General features: G+C 56.5%; 2 protein-coding genes across 9 annotated transcripts; both read left to right on the plus strand.

Annotated features, from left to right (window-relative positions):
• The first annotated feature begins 529 nt into the window (after nucleotides 1–529).
• On the plus strand, nucleotides 530–5,655 carry PCOLCE (procollagen C-endopeptidase enhancer). 3 transcript variants are annotated; one of them, XM_025275389.2, is made up of 10 exons: nucleotides 541–822; nucleotides 1,663–1,771; nucleotides 2,172–2,430; nucleotides 2,628–2,702; nucleotides 3,290–3,414; nucleotides 3,936–4,072; nucleotides 4,413–4,648; nucleotides 4,899–4,976; nucleotides 5,108–5,278; nucleotides 5,421–5,655. In XM_025275389.2, exons 1-10 carry the CDS (start codon nucleotides 725–727, stop codon nucleotides 5,561–5,563), a joined length of 1,431 nt encoding a protein of 476 aa, XP_025131174.2. In that variant the 5' UTR covers nucleotides 541–724; the 3' UTR covers nucleotides 5,564–5,655. The 3 variants fall into 3 exon arrangements, with proteins under 3 accessions (XP_044791572.1, XP_025131174.2, XP_025131175.2); XM_044935637.1 differs by lacking the exon at nucleotides 5,108–5,278 and having other exon boundaries at nucleotides 530–822; XM_025275390.2 differs by lacking the exon at nucleotides 2,628–2,702 and having other exon boundaries at nucleotides 546–822.
• A 1,499-nt stretch (nucleotides 5,656–7,154) lies between these two features.
• Nucleotides 7,155–9,958, plus strand: MOSPD3 (motile sperm domain containing 3). 6 transcript variants are annotated; one of them, XM_044935641.1, is made up of 6 exons: nucleotides 7,155–7,290; nucleotides 7,738–8,005; nucleotides 8,235–8,310; nucleotides 8,526–8,755; nucleotides 9,427–9,630; nucleotides 9,742–9,958. In XM_044935641.1, exons 2-6 carry the CDS (start codon nucleotides 7,801–7,803, stop codon nucleotides 9,771–9,773), a joined length of 747 nt encoding a protein of 248 aa, XP_044791576.1. In that variant the 5' UTR covers nucleotides 7,155–7,290; nucleotides 7,738–7,800; the 3' UTR covers nucleotides 9,774–9,958. The 6 variants fall into 6 exon arrangements, 5 of the variants coding, with proteins under 5 accessions (XP_044791576.1, XP_044791578.1, XP_044791577.1 ...); XM_044935643.1 differs by having other exon boundaries at nucleotides 7,288–7,420; XM_044935642.1 differs by lacking the exon at nucleotides 7,155–7,290 and adding an exon at nucleotides 7,409–7,549.
• The last annotated feature ends 3,533 nt before the right edge of the window (nucleotides 9,959–13,491 follow it).

Genomic DNA, 13,491 nt, shown 5'->3' on the forward strand with positions numbered 1-13,491 from the left:
CAGATCTGAGCTTACACATTGTCCTTTCCCTTACTTTCTACTTCATCCTCCCCTTCCTCCATAAAGAAGACACTCCCTTTGCCCACATACCATGCCTCCCACCCCCTACCCATACCTCCAAGTATTTGAGAAAGAAGATGGGTAAGCAACATTCTTTCTCTGTGGCCTGGTCTGGCCCCTGGAGGGAGAGGACAGTAAACATTTGAAGTGGAAAATAAGCTGGAGCCACGGGGTGGTCAGGAAGTGAGTGATTAGAGGTTGGGAGTCCAGAGAAGGACTTCCTCTGGGTGCTGAGGAAGTGGGAATGGGGAGGTGCACGGGTGGGCTGGGCTGGAGGGTCCACAGGAAGGACCCCAGGCTGTGCTGGAAGGATGCTTGGGCTCTGGACAGAGCAGGGTTGCTGAAGACATTCCTGGACCGCCTGGATTATGCTGAGAGCCTGATGCTCGCTCTGCCTTTCATTGCTCCACCCCCGCCCCACTAGGTCAGTATTTGTGTGTCCTGGACCTAGAGAGGCCCCTGGACTCGCCACTGTCCCGGCTCTTCTCTCCCTGTCCCGCCTTCCCCGCCGCCCGCCCCACTGGCCAGTCCCCACGCCCACACGCCCGAGGCTGCCTCATCTGGCACTGATTATCCGCGCTGCTGCTGCCGCTGCTGCTGCTTCACTCAGCCGCTGCCTCTGTCTTGAAGACCCCAGCACTTCTCTCCACCCCCGCCCCCGGCCATGCTGCCTGCTGCCACAGCCTCCCTCTTGGGGGCCCTCCTCACTGCCTGGGCTCTGCTGCTGCCTTTCACCCATGGCCAGACCCCCAACTACACCAGGTAGGTCTCTTGGCATCTTCCAGATGGCTTGAGTGAGCTTCAAATCCCTAATTCCTGGGGGCGGGGGGCAGGGGTTATGCCTGTAGATCTGGTGGCTTCTTTCGCTAACAACCGCCCCCCCACCGCCACATCTCCCTACCCTTCTCTGGCCCCCAAGTCCTCCTTCCCTGCTGCCAGACCAGTGTTTCCTGTGGGTCACCACTGCTCCCCATGCCTCCACCCTCTGTCCTCTCTGCATCGATCTAGACCCTTGCCCCCACCCCCTCCTTGGAACCTGAGAGCACCAAGACCTTGAACTTGCCTGGTGGCTGGACGTCAGGATTCCAGGAGGGAACTGAAGATGGTGGGGGGAAGAGGGGACCGCAAGGGGGAGATTTGGGAGTCAGACACTCAAGCTGTTAGCTGGAAGTAGAGCAGGGCAAAGGTTGGGAGCACAGGGCCCTGGCTGCCTCATCCCCCACCCCTTCCCAACCCACCCCCCCTCATGGCCTCCTGTCTGTGTCCACATCTGGAAGTAGTTAGGCGGCTCCTGTCCTTACTGCCAGGCAGGGTGGGGGGGGGGGGGGTGGAGAATGAGGGGAGGATTCCCGGAATTCCTGTTGGGCTGGGGGGTAGGGACTCTGAGGGGCTGGAGGGACAACCAAGTGGCTGGCCCGCTTTCCCTGATCCTCTGCTGGAGTGTTTCCCACCGCAGTCCTGTTCGGGCTGGCCGAGGCCGCCTCGGATCCCTTGGGCCTTCCTCCCCCATTCCCCTGGCTCCCTGCGCACCTCCCATCCTCATTACCTCCTGGCCTCTCCAGCACACCCCCACTCAGGGCTGACCTCTCTTCTGTTCTCCAGACCCGTGTTCCTGTGCGGAGGGGATGTGACTGGGGAGTCGGGTTACGTGGCAAGTGAGGGTTTCCCCAACCTCTACCCTCCCAATAAGGAGTGCATCTGGACAATAACGGTGAGAAGGCCCTTCTGGCCACTCTTCCCTCCCCCAAGTGTCTGAGGCCTGGGTCCAGGCAGCCAAAGGCCAGACTGCTAAGGGAATTCCCTCCCCGCCAAGTTCCACCATTTCTCCCTGGGGAAGTCCCAGCCCCCTCCCCTCTGGTCAGTGCCCACAATACCACGTGGCAAGTGACCTCACACCTTAATGCAGAGCCTGCTTGTCCATTCCCACCTTCATCCACACCCCCTCTGGTCTCTCCACAGACCTCATTTGGGTCTTGGTGCAGTCATGCACCATCAGACTGGCCCTTTTAGGCCCAGTCTCTGTAGGAAACGCTTGGGGGAAAGAGAGGTGCCCTCTGCCTGGTGGTGTTTGGCCTGACTTTGCAGGACCCCGCCCCTGTCCCCACCGTCAGGTCCCTAAGAGCCAGACTGTGTCCCTCTCCTTCCGAGTCTTTGACCTGGAGCAGCACCCCAGCTGCCGGTACGATTCTCTGGAGATCTTTGCCGGGTCTGGAACCTCGGGCCAGCAGCTCGGACGCTTCTGCGGGACCTTCCGACCCGCGCCCGTAGTCGCCTCCGGCAACCAGGTGACCCTGAGGATGAGATCTGACGAGGGCACGGGAGGACGAGGCTTCCTGCTCTGGTACAGCGGGCGGGCCACCTCCGGCACTGGTGAGACCTCCCTCACCTCCGCCGCCCCCCCTCTCCTGGCCCCGCCCCCGGCGCAGGCCCCACCCCAGCCTTAACCTCTACCCCAAGAGCCTGGGGCCCCCATGATCTCCCTTACCCTTCTTCCTCACTAACTGCCCCTTCAGTCCCTCCTCCCCGTCTTCTCTCCCTCCTCCCGCTCCCACCCACCCCTCTTCCAGGGCCCCCCCCAGGCGCGAGGCGGAAATGGGTCACCGACCCGCGGGTGGAATGGGCGGCCTGGGGTTACTGGGACGGTGAGTAACGCCCGCCCCCGTCCGCAATCGGGCTCCCTCTGACGGGCGCGGGGGGCACCCCCGGGCTGGGGGACTAGGTTCCCCCCGACCCGGAGCCCCCTACACCCAGCCCGGGGGCTCCCGATTGCGGTCCCATCACCCCCTCCTGGCGGCAGAAGTCTCCTTAAAATCTTTAAGGCGGGGACGTCCCCAGAGGGGCCTCGGGGCTGTGCCCCAATTTGAGGGCACCCTCACAGCAAGGGGACTCTTCCAGCCGTGATGGGGACTTTTCTGCCGGGCCGGGGAGATGGGATCTCCCAGGGGAAGAGGAGCAATGTGGCCTCGGGTCAGGGGGAGGGGCAAGAAGGGAGCGGGTCCAGTCAGTTCCTCCCCCCTCTTCCACGGCCCGCTTGGGCGCCCAGCGGTCCAAAACTTCCCCGAGCTCCGCTCGGCCAAGCCCCATCTCTGCTAACCTTCCCCCCTTCTTTCCTCTCCCTCCTCTCGCCCCCTCCTCCTGAGACCCAGACATCTGAGCTTTCTGCACGGTCTCCTCCAGCTGACGAGGGTCTCCACCGCCCCCCACCCCCACTCCTCTCTCCCCTCCCCAGAGCACCAATTTTGCGGGGGGCGGCTGGAGAAGGCCCAGGGAACCCTGACCACGCCCAACTGGCCCGAGTCCGATTACCCCCCTGGCATCAGCTGTTCCTGGCACATCATCGCGCCCCCGGACCAGGTACTGACCCCCTGCCCCGGTTGCCCTCGGGGACCCGGGCGGCGCCCTCCAGCATGCAGACTGCAAAGATTTACTGAACATCGACAATGTCCCCAGCACTGAGCTTGCCATGGTGGGGAGCACAAACAGACCCAGACCTGCTCGCACCCAAACAAAAAATGTAAAATCACAACTGTGAGGAGCCTTACGAGAGCGAGGTACCTGATGCTGATATATAAACTGATTCGTGCGTGTGTGTATGTGATGGTGACGCTGGAGGTAGATTCTGGGTCTTTTCCTTGAGAATGAGCCAGGGCTTGGCCTTGCGGACTGCGGCGATGGAGGGTTCCGGTGAATATGTGTGTTCCTCCGAGCCGCCGTGTGAATGCATTAAGAGGTGGGTTCCAGGGCCCGCGGGCGATGAGACAGGAGGCCCCGGCGAGCGTCCCGGAGGCGGCGGCGGGGTGGAGGAGGTGAGAACTCCTCACCCTCGCGCCACCCGGGGTCCCCCTGCGCAGCCTCCGCCTCTGCCCCGCCGCCAGGTGATCGCACTGACCTTCGGCAAGTTTGACCTGGAGCCCGACTCCTACTGCCGCTACGACTCTGTCAGCGTGTTCAACGGACCCGTGAGCGACGACGCCAAGCGGCTGGGAAAGTTCTGCGGCGACACAGTCCCGGGGTGAGGGGGCGCCACCTGGGTGGGCGACGGCGTCGGGGCGTCTCTGCAGCCCCAGGTGCGGTAGCCCGGGTTCCCCGCGGCCGGCGGGAGGGGCGGGGCTTAGCTGAAGCCGCGGGCGGCCTACGTGTCCGCCCCAAACCGGGTGGGCGGAGCAGGTAGCGGCCCAGGCCGAGGCTTGGCGCCAGGCCTGGGGTCCTTGGATCACGAGGCCAGTGGAGCTTGCGAAATCGAGAAGCTGATGCAGCTAGCCGTGGGGCAGGGGTCAAAAGGCCGCCGGCCTGGTAAGGGAGCAGGATTCGCTACCCGCCTGACACCTCCCCCGATGCCCCGCCGCCCGCAGTTCCATCACCTCCGAAGGGAACGAGCTCCTCGTCCAGTTCGTCTCGGACCTCAGCGTCACGGCCGACGGCTTCTCGGCCTCCTACAGGACCCAGCCTCGGGGCGCCACCGAAGGAGTCCCAGGGGAGGTCGGCTCGGGCCCCAAGCCCGGAGCCGGGCCCAAAGTCAAGCCTGAAGTCCCACCTGAAGAGAAATCTAAAGCCGCGCCTAAGGCAGAAGCAACTCCGGTGGGCCCGGGTGAGTCTGGAAAGGGAGAGGAAGCGACGCAGGCCTCAGGGAGCTGCATCAGACAGAGTTCCTTCCTGCACCCATTCATACAGCACCCACGAGCGCTGCTTCTGTGCTAAGGACGGGCACTGGGTGCTGGGACCCAAAGCTGGATAGAGCTCTGAACAAGTTCAAAGCAATGAAGCTTTTGTGGGGAAAGTGGTCCTTCCTCCCTGCTGGGTAGGTTGCCCTCCACTAAGGGTGCGCCCTCCCCCACCAGATGCACCCAGTGTCACCTGCCCAAAGCAGTGCCGGAGGACAGGTACCCTGCAGAGCCATTTCTGTAACAGCGACCTGGGTAAGAAGCCCGTCCCCCAGCTCTGCCCTTCCAGCGCCTATAACCGCTCCTGTCCCCAAAGCTCTCCCCCAACTTCTGGTTCCAGCCCTGCCCTGGCCTCCAGTTTCACCTCTCACCCCTCTCTCCCACAGTGGTGGCAGGACTGATTAAGTCCATGGTGCGGGGCCCAGGGGAGGGTCTCACAGCAACTGTCAATGTCACTGGTGTTTACAAAACCGGAGGCCTGGACCTGCCCTCTCCACCCACGGACACCCTCCTCAAGTTTTATGTGCCCTGCAAGCAGTGCCCCCCCATGAAGAAAGGTAACGGAGATGTGGAACTGTAGAGGGAGACTGAGCCTCATGAAAACAATGGAGGTGGCAGAACCTGAGGGACTGGGGTGAGGCGATATTTCTATAAACTCTCAGTTACACAGATCCTCAATCCCTCTCTCCCCTTCCCTAGGAATCAGTTACCTGCTGATGGGCCAGGTGGACAAGAACAGAGGTCCCATCCTTCCTCCAGAGAGCTTCGTGGTTCTCCACCGGCCCACCCAGCACCAGATCCTCACCAACCTCAGCAGGAAGTGCCCCTCCAAGCCTGTTTAGGCTGCTCGGGTCTCAGGCCTGAGCCCAAACCAACCTCCACACCCTGGCCCTAGGGGACCCTTTTCTTATTCAAATAAATGTTTCTAGATTGAGGAAGGGGTCACATTTCCATTTCTATGGTTTTGGTGCTCTTGGGGGATTTGTTTTCATTCCTTCATTCAACTCAAGGGTTACTACAGGGAAGAATGTAAATTGAATCTTATCACCCCTTTGCTCAAAATTCTCCCATATTCTCCACACACACACAAAATGGCAACTATTAATATGCAGAGGTGATGGATATGTAAATTAGCTTGACTGTGGCAATCTTTTCACAATGTATACATATATCAAAATGTCCAGTTGTACATCTTAAATATATACAATTTTTATATGTCAAAGATATCTCAATAAAGCTGTTTTTAAAAAACAAATTAAGGGAATTCCCTGGCGGTCCAGTGATTAAGACTCTGCACTTTTACTGCCGAGGGCCCAAGTTCAATCCCTGGTCAGGGAATTAAGATCCTATAAGCCACGTGGCACAGTTTAAAAAAAAAAAAAATTAAAATAACTCTGCCATAGTTTCCCATTAGTCTCAGCATAGAATCTGAAGTCCTACTATGGGCTCTGAGGTTCTAGGTGATCTGTGTCCTCTCTCTCACCTCCTCTCATCTCTGAGTATTATCTCCCATTCAGCCTCTTCCATCACACTGGTCCGTTGGCCATTTCTAGTACACATTTGCTTCCAGGTTTTGCTCTTGCTGTTCCCTAGATCTGGAATTCTCCACAGACATCTTGTGGTCCACTTCCTAACTTCAGTCAGATCTCAGCTCAGAAGTTCATCTTAGTCACTCACTCATCTGTTCATTCCAAATGTCAGGGACTGTTTCAGGCGCCAAAAATACAACAAAACAGAGTCCCAGCTCTTGTGAAGAGGAGAGCACATTCTACCTGAACAGAGATAAACTAAAATAAACAACGAGGTCAAGTAGCTATAGGAGTGCTATGAATGAAGAACACAAAAGCATGATAAGAGGAAGGCAAAGGGAGACTCTATATTTGACAGGGTGCAGAGAAGACTTTCAGGTAAGATTAACTTTGTTTTGCTCCACTGCTAACCAAGTGTGTGGCCTGGGGTGACATTCTTCACCTTGTTGAGGTTGTTTCCTCGTCTGAGAGTGGAGTTGATTCGGTGGGATGATGTGAGCAGCAGGACTGAACCATAATTCCCTCTGCAAATATGAGTGATTTCAAAGATGAGCTCCGCGCAGTAAGGAATCAAGAGAAGTGCTGTGGGCATAGATCCAAGTCCAATGGGGAGCAACATTCAACTAGTACTGTAGAAAACGGCTTTTGTTGCTGCGGAAGCTCTTAGGAGAGCCTGGGATTGAAGAGGAAAAAGAAAGAGAGCTCCCTTGTGGGATGTGATTGTAGTGATTCGGACAGCCTCAAGAGTGGGGAGGAAGGAACAAAGCCCGACTCCCATCTTCGCTCGGGCCCCTCTCCCTAGCCCGCCGCCCCACTTATTCCAGGGTTAGCGTTCTAGCCTGAGACGCTCGTCAAGTGTTACGTCACTGGGATCAAGCCAATCACCGCTTTAGGCGCACCAATCGGCGAACAGTCATAGCTGAGTCGAGGCCGCCCGGGCCAATGATAGAGACCGTACGGCGGAAGTGCAGGAACGGTCTCCCAGAAAGATGGCAGCCCTGGTCCGGCCACAGGTTGATTGGCAGGTGCTGTGACCGGAGGTGAGCTTCGGAGCCCGACGGAAGCCCAACAAGCTCAGGAAGTGATCGGAGGCCCAGATACAGGAGAGCAAGAGGCGGAAAGAGCAGCTCCGGAAGAGGCCGCGGCGGCCGGCGGAATCGGGCCTCGGAGGCAGGGGGCGGGTGCCTCGGGCGCCCGGAAGGGGCGGGGATTATGGAGATCAGAAACTAAGACGGAAGACTAGGGCCTGGGCTGGGAGGCGCGAGGGGCCGGGTTTCCCGGGTGGGCGTGACCCTCGAGGTAGGGCTTAGGGGGCGGGGCTTAAGGGGACCCAGGGCGCTGCTGGGGGAGAAGGGTTTGGGGGACCTGGGCCTGGTCTGCTGGGGGGGCCTTATCTAGCGGGGTTCTGAGGCGGCGGCGGCGGCGGAATCACCCCACGCCCTGCTTTACGGTCTCATCCCGTTCTCTTCGCCCCTCTCACCCCTCAGCTTTATACTCCAGGCCCCGTCTCCTGAGCTCTGCCCTCGGATGTTCCACCGCCCAGAGCTTGCATGCGCCGTGGGGCGCCCCAGGACCAGGAGCTGGTGGGTCCGGGGGCTCCTGGGCGGGGGTCCCGGGGCGCCCCTCCTCCCTCGGGACCTGTTGTCCCGGTCCTCGTCTTTCCCCCGGATCTAGTATTCAGGGCGGACCAACGGAGCGGACCCCGGCAGCTGCTGACCCTCTATAACCCCACGGGAGCAGTGCTTCGCTTCCGAGGTGAAGGGGATGGGCGCCTCGTACTCGGGATGTGGGGACTGGCGGCAATAGGCTGGGGAACTGGGTGGGCTGGAGGAGTCAGATGAGTACGGTTGACTGTCCGGCCTTGGCAGAATGGAAGGGTCAAGTCCAGCCCTAGGGTAGAAGGCTGGGGGAACTCCATGGGCGAGGCTTGTGCAGGATTCTCTGAGGCAGTAGTCGATCGATCTCTCTGTGCCTTTTCCCCCAGTGCTGTGCACAGCACCTGCCAAATACACGGTGTTTGACGCGGAAGGATACGTGAAGTCCCAGTCCTGCATTGACATGTGAGTGAGCGGGTGGGGAAGCTGATGAAAGCCAGTGGTCGCTGCCAGCTTTCTCTGATTTACCCTGCTGTGACTTAGGTCTCAGAGCTGGTGCTCTTCAGCCTGTTTTTCCCCACCCTCTGTCTGCATCCCTAAGAGGGAGTTTCCTGGGAGGGTGGGGCCTGGATTCGCTTGGATCACTGCCCCTCAATGGGCCTCTCTTTTCTCCGGACCAGTGTGATTCGCCACGTGGCCCCCCATCCCAGGAACTATGATGTCCAGGATCGCTTCCGCATTGAGCTCTCTGAGGAGGGAACAGAGGGCCGAGTGGTGGGGCGCAAGGACATCACCTCGGTTCTGAGGGCCCCAGCGTACCCCCTTGAGCTTCAGGGACAGTCTGACCCAACGCCCCACCCAGAGCCTCATTCCTGGACAGCATCATCCACAGCCCAGCCCTTCCCAGAGAGTGAGTTTGGGGATGGGAATTCTTGAGTTCTGTAGGGGGAGGGGACCTAGCATGACCTTAGAGGTGAGTTCGTTTGGAGTAGAAGAGGTTTTTTTTTTGTTGTTGTTGTTCTGGGTTTTTGTGGGGGTTTTGGTGCCCCTTCTGGACTAGCAGACTCTTAATTCCCGGACCAGGTATGGAACACAGGGTCCTGGAAGTGAGAGCGCCGAGTGCTAACCAGTGGACCGCCAGGGAATTCCCTTCCGGTTCAGCCTTTTGCTTTTTGATAGTAACATTTCTAAGAGTTAAGATTTTATATCAGGTTAGGGGAAAAGCAGACTTCGCAGTTTCCTTGGTTTCTGGCCTCCACCTAGAGAGAAAAACTCTTCGTTTAGCTCTAACTCCAGTACTTCCCATCCTGTGTCAGCTCACTTCAGTTCAATAAGAAATGCGGGTTGAGCAATTACTTACCATGTTGTGTTCTATGGGAGACAGAGGTCCCTGCCTGACACACAGGTACACGGGAGCCAGTAATCAAGGCAGAGCTGAAGAGCGGAAAATGATGAGGGACCAGAGGGGAGAGGGTTTCTTGCACTGTGGGGACAGGGGCTCCAGGGAGAAGAGGACGCTTCCAGTGTCCAACGAAAAGTGGGTACACCTTCCACCTTCAGCCTCCTCCCTGGGCTGACCAGGAATGGAGGCTGGAGCTCCTGACAGCCCTTGTTCCCCAGACCCTCACCCGCAACTGGCCACCAGCTCCTTCCTCCTCTTCTTGCTGATGGGCACAGTCTCTGTGGCCTTCCTGCTGCTCCCGCTCCAGGATGAACTTGGCAGCCAGCTGCCCCAAATCCTTCACGTCTCCCTGGGACAAAAGTTGGTGGCAGCCTATGTCTTAGGTGAGCCCAGTGGATCCGGGCCCAGAGAGAGGCAAGTGGGGGCTAGAAAGAGGGTATACAGAGCCAGCAGGCTCCACACACGACCTTGCTCTTTCTTCCTCCCCTCTCTAGGGCTCCTCACCATGGTGTTCCTCCGGACCTGAGCTCTGCTCCACCTCCACGCTTTTTCCCTGGGCCAGGACATGGATGTGGATGTGGACGTGCAACAGCCACTGTGATGTTCATAATCTCCTCTCAACTCCTGCTTCCTTCTTCTGCCCATCTCCCCCCAGACTTAGGGATTTGTTATCTTTTTCCAAGTTGAATCAAATAAATTTGTAAAACTGAACTGAGAAATATGTAAGAAACACGCCCCTTTCTTCCCATGTCATTCCTCCAGTTCCTCCTACTTCCACCTAGAGGCCCATTGAGGATTTAAAAGACCTAGGTTGAGGCCTGAAGAAGGAAATAGCACCCCACTCCAGTACTCTTGCCTGGAAAATCCCATGGGTGGAGGAGCCTAGTAGGCTGCAGTCCATGGGGTCACTAGGAGTCGGACACGACTGAGCGACTTCACTTTCACTTGTCACTTTCATGCATTGGAGAAGGAAATGGCAACCCACTCCAGTGTTCTTGCCTGGAGAATCTCAGGGACGGGGGAGCCTGGTGGGCTGCCGTCTATGGGGTCACACACAGTCAGACACAACTGAAGCGACTTAGGAGCAGTAGCAGCAGGTCGAGGCCTGGTGCTGTGCCAAAAAAACCATGTGATCTTGAGCAAGTCATTTAATTTCTCAGAGCTTCAGTTTATGCCTGTAAAATGAGGGAATTGGGAAAGTTATTCTTAAGATTCCTTTTAACTCTGTCTTAAGGAGAGGATCATGTTGCTAAGCCAGCATGTTGTTGTTTGTTCACTGTTGTGTCCGACTCTTTGCGACCCCATGGGCGGCAGGACACCAGGCTTCCTGGTCCCTCACCATCTCCCGAAGTTTGCTCAAACTTAGGTCTGTTGTGTCGATGATGCCATCCAGCCATCTTATCCTCTGTCGCCCCCTTCCCCTCCTGCCCTCAGTCTTTCCCTGCATCAGGGTCTTTTCCAATGCCAAAGCTGAAAAGAAGCAGACACAAATACCACCTATTCCCACCTGCCGTCAAACTCAGGTCCCACCATCTTAAGCCATCAGAGCCTCTTGCCAGGCTTGCTGGGAGGCTTCCCTTCCCCAGAATCCTCTTCTGCCTTTTTGTCTCTTTCTCTACTTTTATTTTGTCTCTTCTTTGACCTCAGCCCCTGCGGCTAAGAAACATCAAGGTCCCTGACAAGATGGGGGGAAGTGGCACTGCCTGACATAAACTTAAGCCTAACCAGGCAGGGAAAGTGAAGGCAACGGAAAAAAAAGCTGCTTGAAAGGCAGGCTTCCAGCCCTCCTTCAGATGCAAGGTGATAGGGGAGGAGGGGAAGAAGGACAGCCAGTGACACTGGCAGATAGATCCTTGATTGGGAACAAAAATCAGCAAGATAACGTGCAGACAGACTCGGTCTGCTATGCTGCTGGAAGGTTATCAGTTGCTCCAGCTTTGGTTTGGAGGCCTTGGGAGCTGCCCCACTGCCCCGGGGGGCCTCGTCCTTCCCACACCCAGAGCAGGGTTTAGTGACATGTGAGTCTGATTCTGTGCAGAGGGTGGCAGCCTGTGTCTAGGATGTGAGCAGGGCTCTCCCCATGGCCCAGCAAACCCCTCACCAAACCATTCACACTGGCCTGGCTGTGCCCAGGACCCCCAAAAGGCATTTGAGGTATCACACTTGAATGAGCTTGCTGGTATCTGCTGAGAAAAGGCCTTGCTGCAAGTGAGATCCGGTGGGAGGGGCTTGGAACACTTTTTTTTAAAGCAGATTTCATAGAAAACAATGCTGAGTTGGTGGCAATTGGAGTGGGTGGGTATTAGTTTCCAGTGGCTGTTGTAACAGTTTATCACAAACTATTGGCTTAAAACAACAGAAATTAATTCTCTTATGGTTCTGGGGGTCTGAACTCCAAGATGAATCTTCTGGGGATAAAATCAAGATGTCCCCAGAGCTGGTTCCTTCTGGAGGCATCAGAGAGGATGTTTCCTTGGCTTTTCTAGCTTCTAGAGGCCATCTGCATTCCTTGGATGGTGACCCCTTCCTCCATCTTTAAAGCCAAGAGAAAAAATTCTAACAAATGATCATTGTTTGAAGTCACTTAAAAAAAAAGCCAGGAGTATAGCATCTTCAAGTCTCTGATTCTGACCCTCTGCTTCTGTTGTCACATTTCCTTTATCTCTGATCCTCCTGCCTCCTTTAATAAGAACGCTAGTGATGGGCTTCCCCGGTGGCTCAGTGATAAAGAATCCGCCTGCCAACACAGGAGACACGGGTTCAATCCCTGGTCCAGGAAGTTCCCACATGCTGCGGAGCAACTGCGCCAGTGCACCACAACTACTGAGCCCCCATGCTGCAACTACTGAAGCCCTCGCACCTAGAGCCTGTGCTTCACAACGAGAGAAGCCCCTGCGATGAGAAGTCCGGGCACCGCAACTAGAGAGTAGTCCCCACTCACCATAACTAGGGGAAAGCACTCACAGCAATGAAGACCCAACACAGCAGAAAAAATAAAAGAGAGAACCTTTGTGATTAAGTCCCCAGTCCCACCTCTAGCATATCACTCTAGATTTGGTGGCTTAAAAACCAGAAATTAGTTTTTTTCACAGTTCTGGAGGCTAGTGTCTGAGATCAAGGTGTCGGCAGGTTTGGTTTTTCCTGACGCCTCTCTCCTTGGCGTGCAGACGTCCCCCTCCTCCCTGGGTCCTCACATGGCCTTTCCCCTCTGAGCACACCATCCCACGTCTCTCCTTGCATCCGGTTTCCTCTTCTTTCAAGGACATCAGTCAGATTGGATTAGGCCCATTCTGATGGCCTCGTTTTAACTTAATCGCTTCTTTCAAGGCCCTCAAAAACATTCTGAGGCACTAGATTAAGGTTTCAACATATGAATTTGCACTCTCCATCTCAAAATCCTCACTTCATCACACCTGCAAAGTCCTTTTTGTCATGTAAGGCAATGTTCGTTTACAGATTTCGGGCCTTAGGATGGGGACCGTTTTATCCAGGCCTACCTACCTGTCTACCAACAGGAGCAAATGGACAAGGTGGAGAGGGCCGAGAGACAACTTTGGGAAATTTGTTCCGGATGGTATGTCAGGGAAGCAAGGAGTCAAGGAGGCTTCTGACCCCTGGTCTAGGCTCCTGAGAGTCCACAAAGTAAGACTCAGGGGCTAAGGAGGGCGCAGCTTCATCCTGGAACCTAGGGGCATCTTGAGTCGTAACTGAAGAAGCCTTTACTTCCCAGCCTGTGAGAAGCAGGCTAGGACCTCTCACACCATCCTGGGAACAAAAGAGGATGAGGAGCCTGAGAGACAGGCCCTAGGATTTACGGAGCTGCCGGAAAATGAGAACCAGGGCCGCAGCCTCCTGAGCCCACGATTAAAGCTAAAAGGGTGCCAGCAGCACCTGGAATTTCCTGCCCTCCTGCAGCTTCCTCCTCACTGTTCAACGAGGGGCCATAGGGGACCCTGGAGGGGAGAGAGGTCCCAGGCTGGGCCACTCTAGGCTGTGTAGCCATGGCAGTCTCACAAGGCTATGCTCCAAAGGGGCCACCGTACTTGGGAGTTAGTGCTCTGCAATCTCTATCTTGGCATTTTTAATGATTTTATCTCTGAACTTAAGTTTTGGAAGTGCAGTCTGATGAGGCAATGGAGCCTATGCTGGGGGTCCTGCCGCCCCCGATGGGTTCTCACCCGTCCCCACCCACAGCTGTCACCCTCCATTCCCAGCAGGGACTGGGTGCCAGCACAGGTCTGGGT

Source organism: Bubalus bubalis, chromosome 24, assembly GCF_019923935.1.
Source record: "Bubalus bubalis isolate 160015118507 breed Murrah chromosome 24, NDDB_SH_1, whole genome shotgun sequence".
NCBI classification, from domain to species: domain Eukaryota; kingdom Metazoa; phylum Chordata; class Mammalia; order Artiodactyla; family Bovidae; genus Bubalus; species Bubalus bubalis.